Source organism: Telmatherina bonti, assembly GCF_933228915.1.
Source record: "Telmatherina bonti genome assembly, chromosome: 8".
Taxonomy (NCBI): Eukaryota; Metazoa; Chordata; class Actinopteri; order Atheriniformes; family Telmatherinidae; genus Telmatherina; species Telmatherina bonti.
The window spans coordinates 13,701,758-13,729,686 of record NC_136626.1 but is presented as its reverse complement, the minus strand read 5'-3'; the positions used below and the strand labels follow the sequence as shown (position 1 = coordinate 13,729,686).

General features: G+C 39.4%; 1 protein-coding gene across 1 annotated transcript; it reads right to left on the bottom strand.

Annotated features, from left to right (window-relative positions):
• Positions 1 to 1,884: 1,884 nt before the first annotated feature.
• pla2g4ab (phospholipase A2, group IVAb (cytosolic, calcium-dependent)) lies at positions 1,885 to 27,606 on the bottom strand. Its single transcript, XM_079245002.1, has 19 exons — positions 27,403 to 27,606; positions 25,856 to 25,965; positions 24,234 to 24,315; positions 23,999 to 24,147; positions 23,574 to 23,687; positions 23,250 to 23,287; positions 22,633 to 22,777; positions 16,020 to 16,156; positions 15,455 to 15,677; positions 15,168 to 15,282; positions 12,688 to 12,825; positions 12,511 to 12,600; positions 11,771 to 11,836; positions 10,397 to 10,527; positions 10,200 to 10,311; positions 8,328 to 8,512; positions 8,037 to 8,226; positions 5,799 to 5,956; positions 1,885 to 4,327 (listed from the first exon to the last, which is right to left on the bottom strand). Exons 2-19 carry the CDS (start codon positions 25,871 to 25,873, stop codon positions 4,172 to 4,174), a joined length of 2,247 nt encoding a protein of 748 aa, XP_079101128.1. The 5' UTR covers positions 25,874 to 25,965; positions 27,403 to 27,606; the 3' UTR covers positions 1,885 to 4,171.
• Between the last annotated feature and the right edge of the window lie 323 nt (positions 27,607 to 27,929).

Here is a 27,929-nt window from a genome sequence, read left to right as displayed (position 1 = left end):
TGGTTTTTTTCATTCATTCTATGAGCTTGAGGGATTTTAAATGGTGCCTTTTGAACTTTTTGAACTTGACAATGCAAAAGTTATTCATTATATAACTGAAAATATGTCACAATAACTGCTGAAAAATGTATTTATTTAGATTTAATACTATAATGGATCAGTAAAACAATAAGCCTACTTATTGGTTTTTATATCATAGGATATCTAGAAATGTGCACTAGTAAGACTTTATTCATTTATATCCAGTTATTGATGGAAATATGTTTAAAACGTCAGCTGTTTCCTTCTTTCTGTCCAACACATCTATTCATTTTAACTTTTCCACAAGATTAGCCAACATTTGCTTACCTGGTCACATAGCCGTGAGTATAGCTAAATGAAGACAAAATTTTTACACCAGCTCTGTTTTTTTGCTGTCATGTTTAATTTAAATTAAGATAAATAAGATAAAATGATGAAAAGTGCTCAATAGAACTCGTCTAGGATGATTAAAACATTTGTATTTAACTTTACACTATGTACCAGTTGAACCAGATGATTAGCATGCACACACACACATATAGTACAGAATGTCTTACTCATTCCCACTAGAATTTACTCATTGAAAAGAAAAGGAAAATTGTTTGTTTAAGTTAAAACAAATGTTTTCGCAACTTTGGGCAATTCATTTCATTTGGGTTTGGGAGGAAGTGCGACCTAATAAGGGAAATTATCCTAATGAAAAAAAAAAAAAAAAACGTATGACAGGGAGTGCCCATAAAATTCCTTTCACCTCTAACTTGAATAGCAACAGAAAATGCAATAAGAACACATCTTCCTGCCTGTCAGACCAAAATAATCTGTCATAGTCAAGTATCTCAGTTGATGTGATGTCTCAGTGTCAGAAATGTGTCTCCGTTTCCGAAGTCTTTTCTCCATCAGTGATGTTCATGTTCATGTTAATCCATAAATGTAAACTTCATTGAAAATGAATATGTGGGACATTTCATGGCAGAATGGTGCAACCCAGCAATGGATAGATACTGTAGCTGTGTAAGGCATCTTAAGCAAAGGGGATTGAGGGATGTGTCGAGCGTGTAAAAATTGGAAAATGGCATTGGTTGCGTTCTCACAATCTGATTATGTTAGATAATACATCATTTAGTTTGCTGTGTCTGTGGGTATGTGTGTGATTTTCCTTAAATTCTTGATATCTGCTTTAACGGTACCTTTCCTTGCACGTACTTTAGTTTCATTATGACAGACTTTTTGGACTGTTTTAACCTTAGTCATGTTTATATATAAGTCATGTTTAGTCATGTTTTGTGTGTCGCCCCCCCCCCCCCCCACACACACACACACACACACACACTTTCTCTCTCCTCACTGTCTACTAAGAAATAAAAGCCACAAATTAAAGCATTTTAAAAGTTCACTAACTACACTATCTTCCAAATTCAATCATCACTCTCATCTCTCATACAAAACAAAATTCATATAAGCCAATTTCTAAAAACATTTTATCTAAGATTTTTTGCGCGTGCTTCTCATTTTATATGATCAACATGTTCTGAAAGATTTCCTTTAATACTGTAACAAAATCAGTGAGAAAATGTTTTGTTTTTTGTTTTTAATTATGTTCATACAACTTAAAGAATTTTTTCCCTAATTTCCAAATTAAATCTAAAACTTTTATGATTCTGCTGTGAAACTATTGCCTAGTTCTGTTGTCATACCTGCTGGAATATCTATGTAGGCTAATCCAGCAACACAAAAGGAAGTCGAACAAAAGGAAATGGTTAGAAAGGCGACTTCTTTCTCAGCTAATCTATTATTTCAGGTGGTGTCTCACGGATATCCAATATTTTAACAGAAAACACACAAAAGATAAATTCTCTCCTTTATTAATGTCCTTTAACATATAAAATGGCAACACCCTCCACAAAACTGACCTTTTCTCTTGTTACATGTAAACACTGATCATTGATCATAAAATCAAATATATAAAAACCAAAGAGGCAACCACACTTGACTTAGTTATGAAAAATAAAAGCATAAACATGTAATCAATGCCTGTTTTGTTAGTAAAACCCTACAGACTATAAAACAGATTCATTTAAGTTTTCAAGAACAGCTTTAACAAAAAGCTCTGCTGCTGTAAAATCTGTCATCTACACTCTCACGGCTCACCTTCCTGCCTCACAACTCTCTAAAACATGAAAAATATTTTTTTTTAAATCCCTCTGATGTATAACTGCACTGTAGCCAGCAGTGACTACTGTCTGCCAACAGTGTGTAAACAAGGTGAGCATTAGAAAAGTGGTTGTCATGTACATACAGAGAATTATCTCATACTTTTGCAGTTCCTCCAGATTTTTACTCTTATTTACTCTCATGGCTCTCTTGCACTGGATACCAGCCACATTGAGTTAAGGGAAAACTACTGAACATAATGGGGCATTTAGAAAATTTAAATGTTTACAGTCCTTTGCATTTCATCTCCAACAGGAAAACAGATCTCTTGAGAATGAGCGGTCTTTTACACAAGCATTTTGGCCAGAATACGCAGCAGTTTCCCTCACAAAGAAAGGACCAAACTAAGAAAACTGTGTGTTTTATGCTCAACAGACAATTAAAACATTAGTCAAAAACAAAAGATTGCCACAAGCAGTAAATGTAAAGTCAAATGTAAAAGAAATATCCAGTTTTCATGTTTTTTTTTTGACAATATAATTGTTTTTTTGTTGGCTATTGCATAAATGTCATTTGCAGACAAAGGAAAGCACTTGAACCCCTCATCCAAATTAGAAAAAATAATAAATGATATTCCCAAAACACACAATTAATGTGCTGTAAAACATATAATAACATACACACACACACACACACACACACACACACACACACAAGACAAAATGGCAAGGAGCAGGGTTGAAACATGAGTGCTTCAGTGTAAAATTCCACAGCATTGTGTTCAGTCTTCAGGCATCTGCAGGTAGAGGTCTAATGTGTCAGGTCCCAGGATTTTACTGCTGCAAGTGTAGGTGTAGTGTCTGAATTCCACAGCACTGTTGAGAATCACCGTTCTCAGCCGTGTACAGATCTTGTGAACACATGCCCCTCAGCCGATCCGTGTTTCTATCAAAGGGTCTGACAGTGAAATGAGTTTGCAGAAGTGGCCACGGAAAATAAAACTATCTCCATCTGAAACACACCCTGAAACAACACAGATAGAAAAATAAATGCACGTTTGTCTTTGTGCAGAGTTAGAGATTAAACAGAAGGAGACAGACTGTTTCCATAGCAACAACTTTTGTTTTTCCAAAATGGTGGATTTAATGACACTCTTCCCTTGGGGATAGCACTCCCATCCCTCACTGTGGGTGGGTAAACATCATGTCAGAGCTGGAGGTATTCAGAGGGGGTGTACTTGGTGTGTTTACGAGTTGCCATAAAACATAAGTAAAGAATAAGAGCTCCTTATACATACACACACACACACACACACATGTATATACATGTATATATATATAGATATATCTATATATATATCTATATATATATATATATATATTCAAAATGCTTTTCTGTAAATAACTATATATATATTATATGCGTGCTCTGTAGTCACAAAGTCCAGCTCACTTACAAGCAAAGCACAGTTGAGGCTTTATGTGGTGAATTCAAAGGGCTCAAAGCGACACTTTTAAACAACAAAACTACTCACAGTCAAGGGAAATAAAGGAAATATGCTTTGACTCTAGAGAACGTGAACTAAAGCCAAGAGCATCGTCATAAGTTGGCAATGTTGGAACCAAAAAAGAACATTTACACGATACAATAAAACTAAATGAATCGGTACATGGACTGAAAGAGGACTTAACTTTCAAATGTAAATAATATATATGTCACAGTTTGGGACTCTTGGAGGATATAAAGAACGGTAGAAAGAAATTCTCCTGTCTGATGGTAGAAATAACGTTGTACATGAAGTGAGATGAACTCTGTTGCACATGAAAATAATCCCAAAGCTCTGACCAGTTAAGTTTCTTTACAAAAGACCTCTGTTAGACATGACCGTCATAATTAAAAGTATACAGCAATCAGAAGCTGAGCAGCTCGGAAAAATAAAATGCTCAACCTTTAGGCTTCATCAATGAAACATGTGCTTGTCCAAAGTCTGAGCTTTACTCTACTGCTGGTCCTTTCCAAGATGATTCAAGGGTTTTGAGCGAGAATCTCTTTTTAGAAATTTTTTTGGGATCTCGCTGAGGGAGAAGGGAAGGGAGAGGCTCGAGGGATTCTCCTTCCGTGACACAATGCGGTCCTTGATGGCTTCTTTAATGACCTAGAAGGAAGAAATACTGGGATTAAATCCATACTACAATGATTTACAACGCCTCGAAAAGAGATGACAACAATCAGCTATAATGTTGGATAATGCATGTCAGAAATGGCTAAAACATCCTGGAAACCACAATAATACGTAACTGTTGGCTGCACGTCATCAGGGCTGGAAACAATTACTTTGGTCCCACTGGACAGAGTTCTTATATAAGCAGACACAAATGTGTCTCAGAAACCTCCTTCACAGACCAGACATACCGTGTAGTGCATATAGACAGCTCACATGAGGGGAAAACAATGAGAAAGGAGTTAAATGAACAGTGATAAGACTGAAAACTTAGTGACAATTAACTCAACCTGGCTGCAGAAAAGGCTAAAAACCTAAACTTATGCCAAAATATTAAAAGATGCATGCCAATGTTCCTTCAATGACCCCCCCCCCCCCCCCCCCCCCCCCCCACACACACACACACACACACACACTCACACACACACACACACACACACACACACACACACACACACACACTCACACACACACACACTCACACACACACACGCATTCCTGCAGCTGGTCATAACATTTAGCTGACGTATTAGCTCGTCAGAAAGTGTTTTTCCATATGAAAGTGCTGGAGCCGAGATATTTAGGAAACAGGGACATGAAATAACACACGTCATGTGTGATCATGGCATAGCTCTCTGTCAGACCAGTTTGGCTAGTTGTCATGGTGACAAGTCATGTGTGAAGTAGTGGTGATTCACTTTATCAAAAAAAGTTGAAGATTAATTAATTCCAGTCTTTTTAAAGGTAATGTTGGGCTGCTAACGCTGTGTGGATCCCCCAGTTTTCTCTATATTCCAAATTATTTTTGTCTCTTCACTTCTTTCATTGACTGACTAAATCCACATGTCTAATATTATAAGTAAAGTAATACCATAAGAAAAGGCAAGTTTATTTGTAAAGGACTTTTCATGTTCAAGACCATTTAAACTGCTGTAAAGCCAGGAATGAAAGACTTTGCATCAGCATCGCCTCCCCGGTGCCCGCTCATGGTGTAATTTGGGAAAAGTTCATTTTATTTAACTAATTGTCCAGTGAGGGGGAATCTGAATCATTACTCAGCGAGGAAGTGACTCACACACTGAAATCGGTGCCATCTAACCTTGCTGCTGTGGGATGCCCAAACATGTCAAAACGTCTACCACCCAGTTGTAGATCGGATTTAAAACTTTTGATGCTGCACAATACAGAACGCAAAAAAGTTCAACTTCCTCGCTGCCAGAGTTCAGTAGAAGAAGACTATGAATGAACTGTTGAAAGGATGAACGGAAATCCGTCTGGCTGTGTAAGCTGTTTGGATGAATCAGCACTTAAGCCTCTGGCGATTACTGACTATTACATATGCCTTCATCCATGCAGTTTTGGAGGAACTTTGTCCGTACCAATATTACGAAAGAACCAAACTTACCTCAAGGTTGTTAAGAGTGTTGAACTCCATGAGGTCATGGAGTCGGGTGAACGCATTGTTGGAGTACTGGAAATTGAAAGTGGAGAATGGCGACTCGGGGTCATCGAAGATGTCAAAATCTGCCAATTCTTTCTCCTTCTCAGTTTCTCTGGGAACACCTGGAAGATGACCAAAATTAAAAACAAGGAAACTATTTAAGAAATGAAGAATGATGCCGATCCACTGGGATTAATTCTGCTTTTAATAATTACACACGTTAGGTTTATATGGAAGATATTAATCGGCACTGGCAGTCTGTTTCAACAGGAGTCTGGCTTTGCTCAACATGCTCCTGATCTTCCATGAAACCATAAAGAGTAATAAAAGTGCGTGTATCCCTTCAATAAATATTGCAATGTTTGTGTGATCGAGGAGTTTGTATTATATAACTGTCTTCAACTCCAGTGCAATACACTGTGATTCACTGAGAACAGTAACAAAACATATTTCCCATAATAGAACTGCCCTCAAAACATCAGTACACCACAATGCATGTTATGAAGGTGGGAAACACTGCAAAATATTTACATTAATATGAATTTAATGTGCGTTCTGAATTTGTCATGTCAAAGCAAAATGCGGTACTTTGGCATTCCTGTCTTCGAGGCTCTTTGGTGCAACGACTGACTACTTTATCTGATGTGTCTGCGGACAGATTTTATGTCAGAGTAAATCAGTTGCATGAAAAGACAGTACATTTTACAAAACTACTTTGAGTTTCTGCATATATTTCTGCATATATAGCTGCTATAATGCTTTGCATATTGGACTGAATCAGTCTTTTTTTGCGTTTACAAATGAGAAGGAGCAGTTCCTCTTTTGAATGGTTTTAAAAAAGTAGGAAAACAAAACACACATCTGAGCAGAAATGAAGATTTTGCTGCTTACTAAGGTTTTTTTTTTATAGTTTTGAAGAACAGTTTACCTTTTGATACATTTAATGCAGTGCACACATTGTAAATTTTACTTGCATAGACTTTGACGTCTAAATGAATATTTCAGATATTCTTCTGTTTTTACTTTTACTTCGTGTTAGCTCCATTTACTCTTCTCTGAAAAATGACTGACAAAAGCATTGTGGCAGTGGGTGTGGTTTTCCCTCAGCTGGAGGGCAGATAGAGGTGTGGTGGATTCAGGGAAGCGTCAGGTGTGTCTCATTAAAACAGCTGTGGTTATTCTCTAATCATCTCCCTGTTTCTATGAGAAGTTGTGGGCTGATGTCGCGGGCTTTGATTGGCAGTTCCACAATAGCTGAAGTAATACTGCATATCATAACAGAATTTCATTAGTTCATTCCTTTTTTATTCTGCTTAACCCAACTGAGGATCACAGCGTGCTGGAAGCAGTCCAGCAATTAGCAGGCAAGAGGCAGGATGCACCCTGAACAGGTCGCCACTCCATCACAGAGCTCATCAGAATTTCACTTTTTTCATCTAATAAGACATTAAGAATTCCTTCAGTCGAGCTCAAATGTTCACAGTATCTCAGAAAGTCAACTTTTTTTATTAATACTTTATGCTGCTGAATCTGCTGCTTTTTGATGTGAATCTGTGCGTTGAGCCCAAATTTGCCTAAAGCTCATCATTACCACATGGGTGGACGTTACGCCTTTAAAAATACAGTGGAAAGCAGAAACTGGAAGTCCATTCATGGTTTCATTCCCTTGAATTTCTTTTGGTGTTTAGAGCAAAACCTTTATGTAACATCTGTAAATGGAGCGCGGAAGTGCGTAGGCAGATGACCAACAGAATGTAAAGAGGAAGAAGTGCAGATGTGGCGGTAGCATGTTTTAACATGGCTCCTGATGTATGGTCTACTTATACGGAGAGCTCTCCCGGTGGAGCGAGAAATTCCCTACCAGCAAATATCTCCTTTAGGAAACATATTTTACATCAAACAAACTGTGGTTCATCTGTTTATGAGCACACTGTTACACACAGCAGACATAGCATCTCCAGTGATTGCAAATTCACTGGCCTTGACCTGATTCTTTCTAGATGGGCCCCTCACATGTCAGGCATAATGTTTAGAAAAACATGAAACAGTCTGCTGCTGACAAAATTGAAATTAAATCCACGGTACAACTTCAGGGAAGCGATGTCTCACGCAGCTTGTGGTATAATTACATAATTATGGAGTAAAAAGGAGCCTTGGTACATTTTCCACTCATGGAGGTTTTAAATATCCTCACATACTTACCAGGTGCTTTGAACTGCCTGAAGTTGATGTTGACCAGGACAAAGTGAATCACAGTCGGGCAGTTCCTTTCACCTTTTCTTGGTTTGAAGACATAGCATTCTTTCAGACCCTCACGGTCAAAGACTTTGGGGTCGATCTTGGGGAACGGCAGCTTGTTCATTCTGGCCCACTTTTCTGCCAGCAGGAGCTCCTGTAACGTATATATGCAAATTAGGAAACAATGCTCTTAAATTTAAATGTACAAGGATCATTTCTAGGAATTCTTGTTGGTAAAAGTAGAGTAACTGAGACCTTGAATGGAGGGCTGGAGTCGCTTGGTCGGGCAGAAAAATCAAAGGAGATGATGAGGTCAACGCCACGCTGCGGCCGCAGGATGAGAGGGTAAGGAAGGTTGTAGGTCAGTCCACTGTCCACGATATGGATCTTCTTACTCTTCACATCCAGAGGCTCATAGATACGGTCAAATTCGTCTGGATCTGAAAATGAACAAAATATGATGAAATTATTGCAGGAATGGCTCGAGAAAATGAAAACTGTACATCACCTAATTCACCCAACTAATCTGTTGTAACATGCCCCCCTTCACTGGAAATAAAAGGAATTTTTAGTATCACACCTGTGTTTGCAGCGTAGCTGAAAAAAAAAGGTTAAAAAGATTATTAATGAAATGTGATGCGTGATAAACCCACAGGAAATGATTACACAACTTTGCATTTTCCCAGTGAACTGCTTTATTGTTGTTTGTCTCGCTTTCTCTCTCACACTCATTACTTTCTTTGTCATCATTTCCTAACTGACAAGGGAGCTTTCCATAATGAAACCAAATTTGGCACTTGTTGGCTGAAAGAAAGAAAAAAAATTGTCACAGGAATGTGGTGAAGACCCAAATGGTGCTTTAAAGCCACCACCAACATGTCTGCTGCTTACAACATGAAACTGAAAATTTCACAGAAGCAACTCCATGTCGGTCATTTGACATGTTCACAGTTTGTATCCACCTTTTGTTGTATGTTTTCTCTTGTCACATGAACACATTTGCCTTTCAAAGCCGTGCATTCCCAGAGCAAATGGTATCACTGCCATCTTTCAATAATATGCTCTTTGCTGATGACGTCGCTTCCAGCGGCGGAGCATAGGAAGGATATTTGCAGAGTGGAAAAATGTGCAGCCTGATGTGGTCATCATGCTACAAATGTGTGTGTTTAATCAAATAAAATTAAATAGTTAAGATAAATTAAAGACTAAAAGAATCTTAAAATCAATCCATAAAGGCACATGGAGCCTACGCAATAGTTTCAAAACTGGTGTAATATTTTCCCACCCTATGGTTCTTGTAAGAATATCTCGTATCTCATCAGAACTCGAACAATGTTTCCTAACCCTAAACAATTATTTTTTGTGCCCAAACCTAACAAAACAGCAACATCTTGCCCCAGTTATCATACAGACGTATGCATCTGTATGCATCTGTGAATACCAATTATGAAGGCCCTGGATTTAAAGTAGTCACCTAAAACCCACCCACAGTCTTTATGGTAAATATCATCCAACCTGCACTGAGATAACCAGAGTGGGATTACATGCAGTTATACACAATGGAAAGCAGCAGTAAATAACAGCATAATTAAAAAATAAGATAAGAAAAGGTAAATATTAAAAATGCATTCCTGCAAACTAAAGTCAGACAGTTACTCATATAAAACACCAATCACAGCAATGATAAGAATGTACTCTTAAGGTAAATCAGTGAACTGCTCACTGCAGCAAACAAAGTTGGTGGTCAAATGGCACACACACATGTTCAACCATGTGTAAAGAAGTCAAAGCTGTTTAAATGCTGATCAGGAGTCATGTAACTATTTCCCTACAACACATCCAGCCACAAATGTAGGTCTGTAATTATAAATTCAGCTATAAAAAACATACACTGTGTTACAGTGTGGCACCAAAATAAGAAAAAAAGCTGGCTAAGACACAAATAGTTAATAAAAACAGTCAAAATGAAATAAAATAAAATAAATTCGCTGTTTTCTACCAGTTTCCATATTTATGAATAAATTCTGGAGGAATAATCAATAGACTTTACATTGAATAAATCCCAAGAATATTTCAAATTTCCTGGTTTTCATTTCCATGCATGCAGCAGAAAGCCATCCTTCTCACCTGTCACAGCGTCCACTTCATCTTCAGGTGTAGCAATCTGGTATGGAATCTCATGGACTGGAGAGAAAGGGATGTTGGTGTTCAGGTTGAGGCCCAGCATGAAGTTGTGTACCTGGTGAAATATCAGGAGGGGTTTAATATCATTAAAAAGATGTGTTTTGATGTTGTTGTGAGATCAGGAGTATGTTAAAATGTACCTTCCCGGCCCGACCCTCTCTTGTATTGAACAAGGCAGAGTCACTGAAGAGTGAGGTGAACATTCGTTGGACCCAGCTGGCCTGAGCGGTACGATGAAACTCCTCCTCTGCCTCCTGGTTTTCTGTCCCAACTGAACACCATGGCACAAAAAACAACAATAAATATGAATAAATAAATACATAAATATAAAATCTAACAATATGTGTAGTAATATATGTGAGAAGAACCAAGACAAAGATAAAACATGTTAAATAAAATAAAATAAATTCTCAGGTGCATTAGGTTTGTTGTGTGACACTTTCAACATTCTACAAACAATACGCATGTTTGACAGAAAATAAAAACATTTTTCAATGTTAAAATTACTGTAACATGTTGTAGACTCTTAATTAGAAAATTAAAGTATTTAAAATGACACTAACTTTAAGTCTGTTCAGTTCAGGGATGTTTTCTATTTCTTTTTTACTGTTTTAAAATCAAATGAATAGAGCCTAGAGTTTGCCATATTAATGTTTATGTCTATTATTTGATTTGGCCATGACTAAAATCCAATTTAATAAAAGAAAAAGTTGTTCTTTGGGGTAGATATCGGTATGCCATAAAAAGGTAATTAATCTAGTAATGCATTACAAAGCCTGTAATTAATAAGATAAATATTTGAATCGAGTCCCATCCCTAATATTTCCGTACAACAAATATAAAGGGTTAACGAATGGTCACAGTGCGTGCAGGATTGTGCAGATCACGGTTCATTTCAGAAAAGTTGATGACTCAAGGAATTTGGTTGTTTATGGTTTTTAAATGAAAAAACTAAGAAAAAAAACAATTGTTTAGAGAAAAGTAGGTAGTAAGAACCTAACTATATTGTGAAGTGCACAAGTTCAATGTTATTTGTGTTTTCCTTATTGTAAGTCCCATTTTACAAATGCTTTTCTTTAAAAGTCAGTCGTCTTCGGTCCCTCCTTCAAAACTCTCACTCCCCCTCCCTTCCTCTTTTTACATATATTTTCAGTTGCATATGTTAAGTTCACTAGCAAGTAAAGTTCACAACTTAAACTAAAGTTGTGTGCTTCCTAGAATTCAGCTTAAACAGTGTTATTAATGGCATTAAACAGTTGTAGTAAGCTATCTGGTGGATGAAAGGGGTCTCTAGATCAGTCCCTTTTCATAACCTCACCACAGTAGATGTTTCATAACCCGAAATGCACATGGCATCATCAATTCAAACTTTTAAAACGTATGGTGTTAACTTCCCCTTGACACACATCGAAGTGACAGTTTTCCCACATCATTCAGAGTTTCACAAGCCTCATTTTGCTGCAATATAGGAGGTTCGTTTGGAAACTCCTTGCATGACACACATTCTAGTTTACCTTTGCGTAGCTCGTCATCATTGTCCAGATTGTCTTCTCCAACGATATGCTGGGGTTTGATCTGCTCTGTAAGATGTAAAATAATATGACTTTTCATTGTTTGAAGCAAGCATTTCTACTGTGTGACATTATCAAATCTCAAATTCCAGCGTAGTGACAGAGCTGTGAAACGCCTGATCTAATAATGCATTCTCAAACTAGGTGGAAAAATATTTTGTGCAGCCAACGCATTGTCGTGTTATTTGATGCATATATAAAGGTCAATCCAAACAAAAGCATTCAGCAAAAACAAACATGATGCTGTCAGGAAGCCAACATTTTTTTCACTGTTGGGAAAACATATGTAAAACAAAAACACTCATAATGAATACTTTAATTAAAGCAACAGAGTGATAATTATAGGTTGGGTGCTTTTAAAGCTTTAAGAAAGCCAAGTGTGTGTGTGTGTGTGTGTGTGTGTGTGTGTGTGTGTGTGTTTGTGTAAATAATGCAGACAGATGACAGAACTGTTAGATATGCCATATTACAATAGGATCTGCTTCAGAGATAAATGTCAGTTTCACTGGGAGGTGATGCCCTGGAATTCACTTTATCAGTAGCGTAACACCTAAACACAAAACACCCTTGACCAAAAATGCAGATTTAAGCCATCAACTGACTATTGTTCAGAGCTTCAGCACTGTAAGCATAGTGCAAGTCAGGAAAAGCTTGAAAAAAAAGACAAAACAGAGGGAGATTACCTAACTCCTCCTCCATGGTGCTACCGTCAGCTTTGTCCTTGACTCCCAGCACTCTGTTGAACAAAATGGAGAAGGCACTTCCCCACACGCCTGATCCATGAAAGACATGTCAGTCAGTATGACAACAGAAGATTTGGCATCTTTATTAAATGCTGCTTATAAAGTCAGAGCTCTCACCCATCAGGAAATGAAGAGGGTTTTCTTCATATTTCTTCACAACAGTTCCCATGAAGAACTTGCTTCCAAACATGTCAGGCGTCATGAAAGTGCCATATTTTGCCATCCCTATTTCATACGGGCTGAACTCCACCCAGTCTGCAAGTTGACATTTCAAATGTTAGCAACACATTAAGGAATACAATCATCAGGCTCCTGATAATTTGCATTTTAATTTAAAACTCTGTAGACATGTGTCATGATTTAACACAGCTTAGGCTAAAACACCTTGAAGAAGTTTTCCCCACAGACAGTTTCTGCCATAGTTGTAGGATGTTCTTATTATTTTGGATTACATTTAGATGTTGCTTCATTTTTACTAGCAACTCAAAGATCACTACGCACACACTCTCAATAAACACAAATAACCTCCAAGCCTAATGCTTGTTTATCTACTCTCACCTTATTAGAAACACTATTCCCCGTATAACACTGGTGTAAGATCCTCCTTTTCTGTCAAAACAACCTTTGTTATTTTTAGTTTTACAGTATGGATTGCACAGAATTTTAATCATTCTTTCATAATTCTGACTAATTTCACGAGAAGGGCTGAACAAAGATGACACTGACATCATTTTGTTTCTCACGATGCTAAAAGATATATATCTAAAAGTGTGTCAATTGTGGCTATAGATGGACACAGTGCAGCTGTGATGGTTTATATTTAGTTGTAGTTTGTTTGGATTTTGTTATTTCTATTTACTTCTTTGCATCATGATGCATCATGTTTGCATGTTTTTGTTCATGTTTTTAGTTTAACTTTACTTCCTGTTTTCTTGTTTTGTTGAGTCAGGCCAGGCTCTTTATTAGTCTTTTGAACCAAAAGTATTCATTTAGTAATTTCTTTTGCTTTGTTTTTGTTGGCTTTCACTCCAGCTTTTCTTGCAACATCTTTGATTTATTTTTTCTTTACTAACCAGCTTTTAAGTCAATGTTTGTGTCTTTACACACATTGCTAATAAGCAATAACTCTAATTTAATTTAACCAAATGTGGACATCTTTCTCCCAACTTTTCGAGGCATTTTCATTCATAGAACCAGGCTAGAATTTTTTCCAAATCACTATTCAAACTACTGAATACAATCTGGAATTTCAGAGGCCGTATTAACAATAGCATGAGAGCCCCCAAGTAGTCACTGAAGATGCACATAAACTTACTGAAACAATAAGACTAGGTGTTGTATTGTGACTAAATTTATGGGGTTGTGCAAGACCTAAATAAAGTTTATAAAACAAAAACCTTTATACTTTGTTTACAACATTTACTGAATTATGCCATTTTAAAAAACAATGATTAGAATCCAAGTAAGACATTGCTGTGGGCCAGAAAAGGAATTTTTTACAATGTCTGAATCCAGTACAAAGCTGTAAAGTGTTGTCTGCATTGTACACTCTTCATTTAACAGAAAGGTGTAGATGAAAACAACATGGAAATTGAGAATAAAAGAATTTCACCTTGGGGCTCACTGACACCTTTTCGTGATTACATTTACAGAAAAGTTTTTCTATGGAGAATTTATACTCCAGAATGCAGCTACGGAAACTAGTTCTATTGTTTCAAATTTCAATGTGTGAAGAGCGTTAAGAAAAAAACCAAAAAAACCAAGTAATTCTAGTTTAGGAACAAGTTTGCTTATCATTCTATGAATATCAAACGGATGCCACACAAAAGCATTTGTCCACCAACCAGAAATGATAAAGAGTCCACCTGTGGTCAGTTTCAAATCGAGCCCTTTTAAAGGTTACTGTTTATGAGACTCTTCAAGTCCATGCAGTGTGGTCCTTTAGTTTTGTTTTGTCCCTTTTTTGCATGAATTGTACAGAAAGTATGAAAAGCATTTGTGTGCTACAACATTAAGTCATTGCTGTAGAGGACAAACTGTTTTTTATTTCAAGAAAATGCACATTTTCTCATGTTCTTCAACAAGCAAATACAACAAGTGTTGAGTGAACATATGAAAACTTATTTCTTTCATTTTCAGCTGCTGTGGTGAATTATTTTTACCATGCTTCTTCCTTAGGAGTGAATGAATTCCTGGATATTTTAAATGTTCTTTAAATTTCTGTTCAAATATCTGAGTCTGTCGCACTGTGGGCAATTAATATTAAGGCCATGTGAAATGAGCAATGAGGAAGTATTGCATTGCATGGGACTAACCCACAGTTCCCTCTGACCTTGATAATACCCATTCAGTTCCTTGATTTAGTGAAACTGCTACCAGCAAGCTAAAAGCCAATTGACAAAGTCATGTCACATCGTTTTTGTGGCAGCAGTGCAGCATCACATTACAAGGAAATGTGCTCGTTGTTTATTTTGCATGTGGCTTGACTTATCTGATCATCTCTAGTCACTCATTACATATACAAAGTAGTTCTGCGACATATATACAGTAGCTTACATGCAACACACAGGAACTTTGACAAAAAGGCAAGAATTTACCAGCAAACATGAGCTCAGAGACATCTGGCTTGACATGCAGACATGTGAAGAGAGGAAGAGGGCTCTGGGCCTGGTTTATCTTCTCCTGGATGTCACTTAGCTTGGTGTCCATCCTCTGGTAGCAGAGAAAACCATTTTAAGAATTTACAACCATGTTTAAACAGTACTCCTTCGTCACGATTTAAACTACCACAAGAAAATGAGTGTTTTTATATCAAAAAAGGGAAAAAGAAAGAAAGGATTGGATTAAAATACTGATAGTTTCAGTAAATACTGGTGATTCCTACCGCAGGTATTAGCGTCTCTCCAATGAGCATACCGAAGATATCAGTAAAGGTAACAGGCTGGCCTGAGGCCTTCTTGGTCCACAGGGCCTGGATGTAGTTGGTGATGTGCTGGGGCAGCAAAAGCCTCAGTGGGTTACTGCTCACTCTTTTCATCAGCTCACTGTTGATGTCCTTTGGTCCTTTATTGGGAAAATCAGGGTGGGAGTACAGAGTTGACATGTACCTACATGGATAAAAAAAAAAAAAATTAAAACCCAGCTCAGATATCAGTGCAAGGTCAAATACAGACAAAGCAGCTGATGAACAGCTAAAGCAAGAGGTGCTACTTGTTAAGTAATATATATCCAGTCAGTAATAAAGACTGAATAGGCCAGAGCTGCTTGCATGGTGACAGTTTTGTACCAGCAGAAGAAGGCAGGACTGTTTGCCAGTGCAAAGAGGAACAACACCAAAGGCGAGTCAGAAAGAAAAAAACCCCACAAAAAACAAAGACGAAGAAAAAGAAAAAAGAGAGTTCAGGGAAAGGCAAAGTTTAAGGACAAAGTACTTGAAATGAAAAACAGACCATGTTGATCCAGAGAGGCCAGCAATGTAAGTGGCACAATCTAAGACCCCAGATTCAAACAGGGCCTTCATCACTCCAGAGAAGCCCACCATGGCACGGAAACCACCCCCGGAACCTGCTATGGCAATCACTGGCACCTGCAAAACACACACACACACACACACACACAAAATGAGACTCGTTTTCAGAAGAAAAAGGGGGCAGAGATTTGCTTTTTTACATACCAACTTTCAGCTTGAGTAACTTCCATGTGCATAGTGAAAATGCTACGCTAGGAGCATTCTGTCTGTGCAGCATTTTCTAACTTCTGACCTCAGATTTGCAACGATTTCATCAGGTCTCTTGTGTAACACTGGATCCTTTGAGCAGTGTGTTTATCTTATTGTCTATCCAGACAGTTGTGATATTTCTAGAGTGATCCAGTGGAAGAAGGCATTAACTAGATATTTCTATCCTCCATGGCTTTTAGCGCCATGAAGCCAGAGGAAGCCTGGCTGGCGATTACAGCCAGCCCCAGAGGCGCCGGGCCAAAACCAAACTGGCCGGAAAGTCAGCTTACTAAACGTTTTCCTTCCCAGTGGGAGTGTTATTCTAATCTAGTGAAAAATCAGCAAGTCTTTAGCCAGTATGATTACGCTGCCAAAAGGCAAAAGCCTTAATGCTTTGAGCTGTTTTCCTTTCATTGGTGTTTTTTATCTTCACTAGAACCACAGATAAGCGGGAATGTGTACTAGAACAAAGACTGCACATTAAGCACTCATACTGCATCTACCATATAGATTTACAAAACACAACAATTGTACACTGAACTTTTCAATCCACTGAAAAAACACTTGTAGCAGTAGTGAGTAAATTGTAATTAAACTAGACTAACAGTCATTGTTGCTAACTACTTAATTATTAGTTCAAAATCCAAAACACAAGATAAAAACACAAGGAAAAATCACCTTAGCAACCCTGAGCATTTACTGTTGCTAAGGTGATAGATAGGAGGATGGACTTTTGAAACACTCTGTGAATAGTAGCAGTGACAGCCAGTAATCTTGCTTTGAGGTGAGCAGTGAGGCAGCAGGCTCTCCATCATCTGACAGCAGCGGATTGAACTGTCTGCATTGACTGCATGTCATCTTCACTGCAGGATTGTGCCTGTACTATAATGCAATAATTGGCTTTCTTGCAGAGATAACACTGTCAGTACATATATATATATTATTCACAAAAAGTTAGGGATATTCAGCTTTTGGGTGAAATTTCACAACAAGCCTAAAATGCATTCAAACCTGTACAGGTGAGCTTAATGTGATCTTCTCTAAGCTTTTAAATGCACATGTCCAACTGTTAAATGTTTCAATAAATTTTGCACGAGTTGCTGTTCTCTAACAAGGACCTTAACGGCAAAAATCACGGCAGGTGTGTGATCCTTGAATTGACCAATAAATGTCCCGGTTCAATTAGAGCTGGTGTTTAAACAGTTGTCCTCATCATGCTGTTCACATTTTGACATCATGAGACCAAGACGACACCTAACAATGGAACAACAGTCCCTTGCCGTTGCGATGCTTCAAACAGGACGTTCTCAGACAGAAGTGGCCACTGAGCTTGGAGTGTCACAGAGTGTCATCAGCAGGTTGCAACAGAGATATCGAGAGACTGGAAGAGTCACAGAAAGGCCTAGAAGTGGATGTCCTTTGGCCACATCCCGTGCTGATGACCGCTACATTGTGAACACTGCCCTGAGAAACCGGATGATGAATGCCACTCAACTCCAGGCACGTTTAAGAGAGGTGAGAGGCACCCAAGTGTCACGTCAGACCATTCGAAACCGTTTCCATCAGCGTGGTCTGCGTGCTAGACGACCTGCACGGGTACCTGACCACACCACCAGGCACAGGCATCATCGTCTTGCATGGGCCAGGGAGCATTTACGCTGGACGAGGAGCCAGTGGGCCTCAGTGCTGTTCTCTGATGAAAGTCGATTCACACTGAGCAGAAATGATGGCCGGCAACGATGTTGGAGACGTCAGGGAGAGCGCTATGCATCAGCCACTGTTGTCACCAGGCCAGCTTTTGGTGGTGGTGGTGTTACAGTGTGGGCAGGGGTGTCTACTTGGTACAGAACTGCCCTACACTTTGTGAATGGTACAGTGACAAGCCCATACTACCTGAATAACATCATTAATCCAGTGATTGTGCCCCTACATGAACAGCACAGGCCTAATTTCATCTTCATGGACGACAATGCTCCTGCTCATCGAGGCCGCATCATCAGGGAACGGCTGTTGGAGACTGGTGTACCTCAAATGGAATGGCCTGCACTCTCTCCAGACCTGAATCCCATTGAAAACCTGTGGGATCAGCTGAGCCGTCGTGTAGAGGCTCGAAACCCTGCACCCCAGAACCTCAATGACCTGAGGGCTGCCCTTCAAGAAGAGTGGGATGCCATGCCTCAGCAGGCAATAAGTTGCCTTGTGAACAGCATGAGACGTCGTTGTCAAGCTGTAATTGATGCTCAAGGGCACATGACGAGATATTGAGACGTTCAAATTTTTTGTTGTGGTGTAACTACCATTGTTGTTACCTTTTGTGTTGAATTAATTTTTTGAGATGAGGAAATCAGTAGTGCATCCTTCTACTTAAATGTCTTACTTTTATGATATTATATCACTGTAGCATGAACATATTGCATTTTCCATAAATTTCACCTGAAAGCCAAATATCCCTAACTTTTTGTGAGTAGTGTATATATACACACACACACACACATTGTTACGGCTGCCTGTATTGTTTTTCAGTTTACTAATTCTGAACCTTCAGCTGGGATTCCTGCTCAAACACAACTCTGATTGCTGCCTCCTGGCTGGGATTGGTCCTTCATGTCACCTGCTCATCTCCACCCTGCCCATTGGATAATTGGAACTCCGGACTCAGCTGACTCCACTAATCACCAGGACTTAAAAGACACCAGGAGTCTTTCATTCAACGGCTACCACTGGCTCAGTCGTGGTCTGCCCTCAGCCTGTGTTGTGGCTCTAACGTGTTGTAGTTCTGGAAGGACTTTTTGACTTTGTATAAAATCCAGTCCTGTTATGTCTGTTAGTTTTTGTTTTGGAATAGTTAAACCAATGCTGTATTTTGTTGGATAACCACTTTACGGGCTTGTTTTGCTTTTGGTTTGGCTATTTTGAGGCCATTCCTGGCCTATTCTTGCCTTGTCTTCCTCCTTGGACAATAAATCTGTCTTGGTCCACATGTACACCTGGCCACAGGTTTTTCTTTTGTGCGGCTCAATTGCCCTAGCAGAGTCTGGGTCGTAACAAAGTGGGGGCTCATCCGGGATCTTCTACTTTACCTTATTGAGTTCTGTCGGCGTGGCTCTGGATTTTGTTTTAAGTGGTGATTATGATGGCTACGTCCTTCAATTTGGAACGGTTCCTTGAGGCTCCTTCCTGTGTGGCTCTTGACTTGTGCCGCAAGGCTGATCTTATGCTGATTGCGGGTCATTTCAATCTGTTGGTCCCGAAACAGGCCACCAAGGGCCAGATTAAAGCTCTACTGGTGGAACAGTTGGAAGCTTTTGGGGTGCTAAAGGTGTCTGCAGGAACCACAGCTGTGTGTGAGGGCACTCTGGCTAGGGGTGACCCAACGAATGGGGAGAGGGTACTACATCCTCAGGGGGAGGTGGAACCGCTCCCTCAGACTCCCAGCGCAGTTACTGCTGAGGTGGGTTCAGGGGTTGGTAAACAGGCAGGTGTGCCAGTTACTCTTCCCCGATATGATCCGCTCCTCTCTGACAGCAGTACTGGAGCCCATGGTGAGGCTCGGTTGAAGGTTCGCTTGGCTCGACTGGAGCTGGAGGCCCGTGAAAAGGCCCAAGCTCGCCAAGCTCAACTGGATTTTGAACTGCGAAGGCTGGAAATTGAAGCTGACAAAGCTGTCAGGCTGCGTAGGCTGGAGGCTCAAGCCCAGGCCCAAGACCCTTCTGTCATGATTGAACAGGCGGCTCCTTCTGTTTCTACTGCATTTGATGTGAGCAAGTGTATCGCCTTGGTGCCTGCTTTTCGTGATTCGGAGGTTGATTCGTACTTTGCTGCATTTGAGCGCATTGCTGGCGCATTGAGTTGGCCGCGAGCTGTCTGGCCTCTGTTGCTACAATGCAAACTTACTGGAAAAGCACAGGAAGTTGTTGCAGCCCTTCCATTGAAGGACAGCTTAAACTATGACATGGTCAAGGCTGCGGTTTTGCAAGCCTATGAACTTGTGCCTGAAGCATACAGACAGAAATTTCGACAGCAGAGAAAAGCTGCTGATCAAACGTACGTTGAGTTTGCCCGAGAAAAGAGCTCACTCTTTGATAAATGGTGTGTTGCTTCTAAGGTTTCTGATTATAACTCCCTGAGAGAACTCATTTTGGTTGAGGAGTTCAAGAAATGTTTGCCTGATAACATTGTGCTTTACTTGAATGAACAGAAAGCGTCAACGCTTTCTTCTGCTGCATTCTTGGCAGATGAGTACTGTCTTACTCATAAGATGTCAAAACCTGCTGAGTTGTTTTGTTCTTCTTATGTGACTCTGAAAACTCCTGCAACATCTGTTAAACCTTCTATGACAACTGAAACTAGAGAATGCTTTTACTGTCATAACCTGGGTCATCTTTTGGCTGATTGTCCAGCCTTGAAACGGAAAAACCAAAACAAACAAAAAGGGGTTGGGTTAGTGCAAGCGCAGACCTGCCGCAGAGGTGCTGATGAAGGTAAGACAACAAATCAGATTGAGTCATGTTTTTCTCCATTCGTATTTAACGGATCCGTCTCATTAACAGGGAGAACAGAGGATCAGGTACCGATCCGCATTCTCAGAGACACAGGTGGAACTCAGACTCTTATTCTTACCAACGCGTTGCCCTTCTCCTACCGCTCATCCTGTGGGTACAATTTAGTTATCAGAGGGATTGAAATGGGAAAGATGCTCAGACCAGTCCATCGTGTTTACATTCAGTCTGATCTAGTAACCGGGTTTTTCCCTGTTGTCACTTGTCCAGAGTTCCCTGTTTCTGGTGTTACCATGATAATGGGTAATGACGTGGCGGGAGGTCGGGTTATGCCAGACCAAGAAGCTGTAGAAAACCCCCTCACCACTGTTAGTTCTAACCCATCTGATGCCAGCCTTAAAGTTCTCATGTTGACCCCTGAACAGTTGGCGGCTGCAAAAGGAACAGATAAGATGGCAAAGGTTCATCCAGCCACACCTCGGGTAAAGAGAAAGTGTGTGAATGGCTGGCGTTCTGTGAGAAGAGACCTAAAAATAGGTGATCAGGTCTTCGTTCAGTTACCCACTGAGAGCTCAGCTGCATCTGTACCTGTACAGGTATCATGCAACACTCCAAATGGAGAGAATGCTGTCAAACCTCCAAACCATTTGTCTGTTCGTCTCCCAAACTCCACTATGTTAAAACCTCTAGCCACCATAATGGAGCATCTAAAATCCGAAAAGAAACGTGATCCTGTAAAGTTAAGTGATGATCATTTGCATCTCTTTGATGTTCCAACACCTGCCACCTTAAAATACTATGTTCAGCGTACTAGGCCTCTAAAGCGACCTCTTTATGTTAACCCTCTGTTTTTTACCCTTGGTGCACTACCACAATCAGCTCCTCATGCGGTGGGCTCTGCTGCTCCAGGATTACCCCCTGGACGTACGGTACAAAATGGGAATTGTGAATGTGTTTGATGATGCCGTATTTTGAGTGTGAGTATACACATTTAGTTGTTTGTTGTAACTGTTTGTTTTACAAAACCTTGGCTGGGTTTTGTATTTTCAGGGGGAGAGTGTTACGGCTGCCTGTATTGTTTTTCAGTTTACTAATTCTGAACCTTCAGCTGGGATTCCTGCTCAAACACAACTCTGATTGCTGCCTCCTGGCTGGGATTGGTCCTTCATGTCACCTGCTCATCTCCACCCTGCCCATTGGATAATTGGAACTCCGGACTCAGCTGACTCCACTAATCACCAGGACTTAAAAGACACCAGGAGTCTTTCATTCAACGGCTACCACTGGCTCAGTCGTGGTCTGCCCTCAGCCTGTGTTGTGGCTCTAACGTGTTGTAGTTCTGGAAGGACTTTTTGACTTTGTATAAAATCCAGTCCTGTTATGTCTGTTAGTTTTTGTTTTGGAATAGTTAAACCAATGCTGTATTTTGTTGGATAACCACTTTACGGGCTTGTTTTGCTTTTGGTTTGGCTATTTTGAGGCCATTCCTGGCCTATTCTTGCCTTGTCTTCCTCCTTGGACAATAAATCTGTCTTGGTCCACATGTACACCTGGCCACAGGTTTTTCTTTTGTGCGGCTCAATTGCCCTAGCAGAGTCTGGGTCGTAACACACATATACACTCAACACACAACCACAATTTGTGCACATAATGTGAAGATGAGAAGATTTGCATAGATCAGTGCTTACTTATAGCATAGTAAGTGAAACCAGTGACTGAAATTGAATGCTTGAATTAAGTTAAACGATCACAACATAAATTCACTTCAAGAACAATGAAAATCTTTCATTTCCACACATCATAACAGATTTCATTATATAGGTATGTTAACACATTAAACATCACCTCCTCTGGGGAGCTGGGGAGGAAGCGAGGCTTCTCCATGTCGAGCAGCTTTTTAATGCCGAGCATCACTCTTTCTCTGCGGGTTTGTCTGAACTGCTTCTCTTTATCACAAAGGGCCAGGCTGAACCTCAGGTCCAGGTTTGTACTGTGGACAAAAATAAGAGTTATGTGTTCTAAGAATGTGTTGGTGGGGAAACACCTAACTACTCATGATTGACATTTTTTGCTGACAGGAGTTAGAAAGTATCATCTCTTCTGGTGTAAAACAAAAGTGATGACACTAAAACCAATCATTCAAGTGGATAAGATCTGCTTTTGGGTGGTCTGGTGAGAAATATGCTTACACAGACAAGCAGTCATGGCCTCTAAACCTTTACTGAATTCGCTTTCCAAAAAAGACTAAACTTTCCAGTTTAATCAGGCCTACCCACTATACTCTAAGCAATGATTTCGTGGAAATTCTTATTCATATTAGATTACTCAAGTATTTTGTCACTTAGTTATGCCACTTCCAGTTTGACTGTCTGTCGCCTTTGTTAAAGATGTTAGTTTTAAAACCTGTAAAAAACAAATAATGTAAAGCAAAACAAATTACTTAGTTTAATATCATTACCTACCAGATCTCCAGTGTCATCTCTAAGTGTACTTTGGTTGCCTGTCAAAAAAAAAGGTTAATGTACAGCTTTAAAATATACTTGGTGCCATAACAGGTAAAATAAAATAAAATAAAATAAAATAAAGTGTCTGTCTATAAAAATTGTTGCATTAATGTCAATGCTGAACATTACTCTTTTGATAAATTGTGTACTATTCAATGCAGGTGTTATATTGAAATATGTGATTTCATATCAAGTTAAAAAAAAATGTAAGGTGTCATTTTACGCACTTCCTTATCAGCTATTTTAAAGCATAAACCATAAAACTGAAGTGTACTTCCTTACTTTGCCGATGAGGAAAGTCTCCATCTTAGTCTGGCCCACTTTCAGCTTCGAGATGTTAAAGGATGCTGTCCCGAGTGTCTCATCCATCACATAATTGGCATCCATTAATGTTAACTGATAGAAATAAACAGTGGGGGGTTGTGTATGAAAACATTTTTAAAGAACAACATATTAACATGAATAATCTGCCAAGTTTTTATATTTACCAAAACAATTTTCAGGCTTTCTTATAAACAACTTAGAGTAAGTAGAGCTTAATTCAAACAGGGTTTTCAGAAATGTCTGGATATGAACAACATGAGCTGTTCTGAGGGTACAACGATGATATTTGTATCAGCCTGAAGGAAGGTAAGCTGTGCTTTATGTTTTACTCCATCATTGCTTGTCATCTGGTACTAGATTAAACCATTTAATGCAGATCTAACCTCCAGGACATTCTGCTGGTTCGGGTCTAAAATGAAATGAAAAGTCTCATTCCACTTTGGGTTGATGTTGTTGTCTATGTGCTTGGTCTTCTTCCTGCTCTCTGGGGCCGTCGGGATGAACAGCTCCACGTATGGATCTGGAGTATCCACTAAGAACACATGCATACATTCAATTGGTGTAAATTACCTCATCAGTTTTAAACAATGCATTATAAACATATGTTTTAAAACGTACACAGATCACCCAGCGCTCCTTTGGTGACGTTCTCGGCTCCAACCACAGTTACTGTAAATTTATGAGAGAACTGCTGTTCCACCTGCAACACAACATTCAGTCACTCCAAGTTAGCTTCGCTGCATCGTGATCAGATCAATCGAACAACAGTGGAAAGAAAGATAACAAATCTGCCTGAGGAATGCAGTTAATAATACGTAGTTTCATGTGCTAGCCACTGAACACATCTGGAGCTTTAGTATGGCTGTCAAATCCGCAGTGAAAGAATTTAATTCAGAGATCATCATCCAGCTGTTTGTCAGCACATTTCATCAGGAAAACACACTTATAGGGGCTACAAGTTGCATAAAGCACCTGAAATTTTCACAGTGAAATAACAGTTAAGGCCTAAGTCCCTGCAAATGAGACAGCTGACATGAGGATGAGACAAACTTTGCAAACAGATGACTAGAACTGTCACACTGTATAATGTAGTCATTAACTGAAAAGTAACCGGAAGAAGGCAGCTCTCTGGTAAAAGATGAGTGATCCATATTTCATATGAAAAATGATTGATTGCATGCTGTTTAACTGTCTAGAAAAATCTATCACGCATTGTTAAAACATACTCCCAGTCACTGAAAACGGTACTCTGCATACATTAATTTCCTGATTTATTACAACAAACTCTGTCATTTGTGTCTAAGATACAATTAAAGTTTTTCTTTTTAATGAAGTTGTTGATAGGGTCTCTTTAGAAATGGTTTCTCTGCTTCACGACACATTCATTCATTTTAGGATCAGATAAGAGCAAATTCAAAGACTTTAAGTTACATGATTCAACAGAGTATACATTATGGAACCCTTAACTAAGACTTTAAGAAAAAAAATATGTGTTTGTGCAAATGAAGCCCAAACGGAGAGTTCATGCCCCATTTGTTCTGGCATATTGTGCTTGGCCCACCTCCCATTCAAACAGAATCCAACCAGCCTGGACTAGGCTAAGCCAACCACAATTGTTTATCTAATGTGTGAAACAATAAGAGCATACAGAGGAACCCATCTGAGTTGCGTCACGAAGCAATACTGTACATTCAATTTTCCATGGCTATGATTAGTAATAAATGAGGAGAGGTTGCATTAGATTTTTAATGAGTTGCTTCCTAATTGGTTATTACTCAGCACCAAATTAGAAAGTAGTCATAAAACTAGTCCTTTGTGATGGATCATTGCACATCCTTCAGTTATTTATACATTATAAGTCAGTTTCAACTAACCATGCAAAAACTCTCTCAGATAGCAAGTGTTTAAATGTTGTAGCAGATGTAAAATAACATGACAATGCTGGGAATGCAGGCATCGCACAGATTATCTCCTGATCACATCTGAACTTGAAAGCAACACTCATTCTGGCCTTATAGCCGCTGCAGAGGCAATGAAAATCTCCTTGATGCTGATATCTTGTCTGCTGTGCTTTTGTTTTTTGCTTTGTTTTATCTTTGACGTGTAGAATTACTGTGGTTTTGTTAAACAACTGACAACCAAAACCTTCATTTGAATGATTAAAGCCAGCATAATCTGTCTGCATCTGCCTCAGATTGAGTCGGTTTTACATAGGAAACACTACCAAAGTCCATACTTACAATTATATTGGAAGCCATTGTGTTGTCAGGTGAGTAACTCTCAGTCTCCAAGTAGAAGCGGCCTTTAAGTCACGAGAACATGTCAGTCGAAACACCGATGCATTTAGAGTCTGAAATACAGAAAAGCAACCTAATCAGAAAGTGATGGTTATCTGGGAGTCAACAACACAGGAAAGGACAGATCTACTTTTGACTAAAGCAGTCATAACTTCCTTTGAAGAAGCTGCCATGTCACAAAAAGATACCTTCCTTAAAGAAACAGAAAAAAATGCTTTAGAAGTACCAGTATCAGTGAAGCCGTGTGCATCTTGGCAAGGGGAAGTGTGCTGAGCCACAAAGTCATGATAAGACCAAGCTGACAGAAAAAAGTGGGTGTCTGCCACATGCACTGGATTCCAGTAAAAGTAGGTATATTTGGTGTTCTGAATATGCTTTAAAGAAACATTGTGTTGTGTTATACCATACTGGTTGCAGGCTGACAAAAAAAACAGTAACATTTGGTTATGTTTTTCCTCTTTAAAAAAAAAAAGTTAATGATTTCTTTCTGTGATGCTTGTTCGCGTGAATTTGCATGCACCCCCCGAGTGTGGTGCCTCGTGAAACTACATCAAGGTCATCGAGTCTTTTCTTTGCTGCTCATCAAAGCGTATCATTACTGGTGGGATTCAGCACGTACAGCGTCTGTGTGACCACAGCAGCAGTCACGTACTTCGCGACACAGCTCCAACTTTTAGATGTGCCAGTTCACTGCGCTTGTCCTGATTCCGCAGCTTGCAGCGCGCAGACGGCTGAGCCTTTTACGCATGTGCCAAAATAAACCTACAGCTCATTGCATTACATTTTCATACTAGGACGCAAAAGCGCAATGCAAAACAGATGCAGATATTTGTAGATGTATATAAAAAAAAGCACAGTCTGAGACCCTCGATGTGCAAGAGCACCCCCACCTGCGCTAAAGAGAAATGTGCAGATAAGGTCTGCGCCTCCTTTAAGAATTCTTACTAGGAAGACGCGTTTGGGAGTAACTTCTCTGAATTTACAGACTTCATCCAAAGTTAAGTCATTCAGCACCGCCAACAGGTTTTACCTGATTTGTTTATCAGGAGAATTTAGGATCAAACAAGGCCTGAGAATATTTTGGCTTTGCAAACACCTTGCAGATAATTCTACAATAAACTAGATAATAACAATGACTGCGAAAGCTTTACATTTGCAAGGATAACTATTAAAGTTATAATATGAATAATAGTATACAATATTAATGACTTTCTTTTAGGAAGCTGCGACCCATGTTTGCCCTGATGTTTCTTATATAAACTGTCATTTAAAATGGACTCAAATTCTTGTTTTATGCTCACCAGTAAGAAGCGTGTTTTCAGTTTCCTCATCCACTTAGTGATTACTTTTACAAAGTCACTGCTTAAATGACTTTAGTCACCATCACAATAAGTTATTAGAGCTTTTCAAATGTCCTGTGTATTTATTTTTTCTGTCCTCGTTCCAAAACCCAACATTGCATGTTCACAAAGAAGGAAATGGCAACTTACTTTTACTGGTGGACGGTCTCAACTCGGAAAACTTGCGAAATGTGGCATGTTCATCTAGAATCCGTTTCCAGCACTAGTGTCACAGACGCCAGCGAAGCAGAGAGGAATTAAAAGTGGGAAAAAAAAGAAACTTAGTTTGTCCGGGAATAGTTGTGGAAATCTCCAGGAGTTAAAGCATAAGTCAGCGGGTGAAACTGCGGCTGCCTCCTGCGGCACCCTATCCAAATGTGCACCATTGCGTAACTGTGTGTGGTGTCCAGCTGGTGGCGCATGAGAGCTGAAGGCATTTTCTAAAAGAACATGACACAGAGGTGACTATGAGGTTAAACTAAAACATTCAACGTTGAATCAGACAGCTGATCACTTCTGACTCCATTTACTCAATTAATATATTTACATATCTGAATATATGCCAACTGCCCATTTCCTAATCTCACCTGAGATGTTACACTTAATTTATTTATGAGTCACATTAACTGCACTTGTATATTTTAGGTTAATTGATACGTAACATGGGACATTTCACC

Bases quoted from the DNA above. Each gene is read 5' to 3' on its own strand.
- pla2g4ab (XM_079245002.1), bottom strand. The intron at 12,826-15,167 runs GTAAATTCTTGC...GTCAACTTGCAG, and splicing joins CTCTGAGCTCATGTTTGCTG to ACTGGGTGGAGTTCAGCCCG. The intron at 11,837-12,510 runs GTAATCTCCCTC...TACATCTTACAG, and splicing joins CACCATGGAGGAGGAGTTAG to AGCAGATCAAACCCCAGCAT.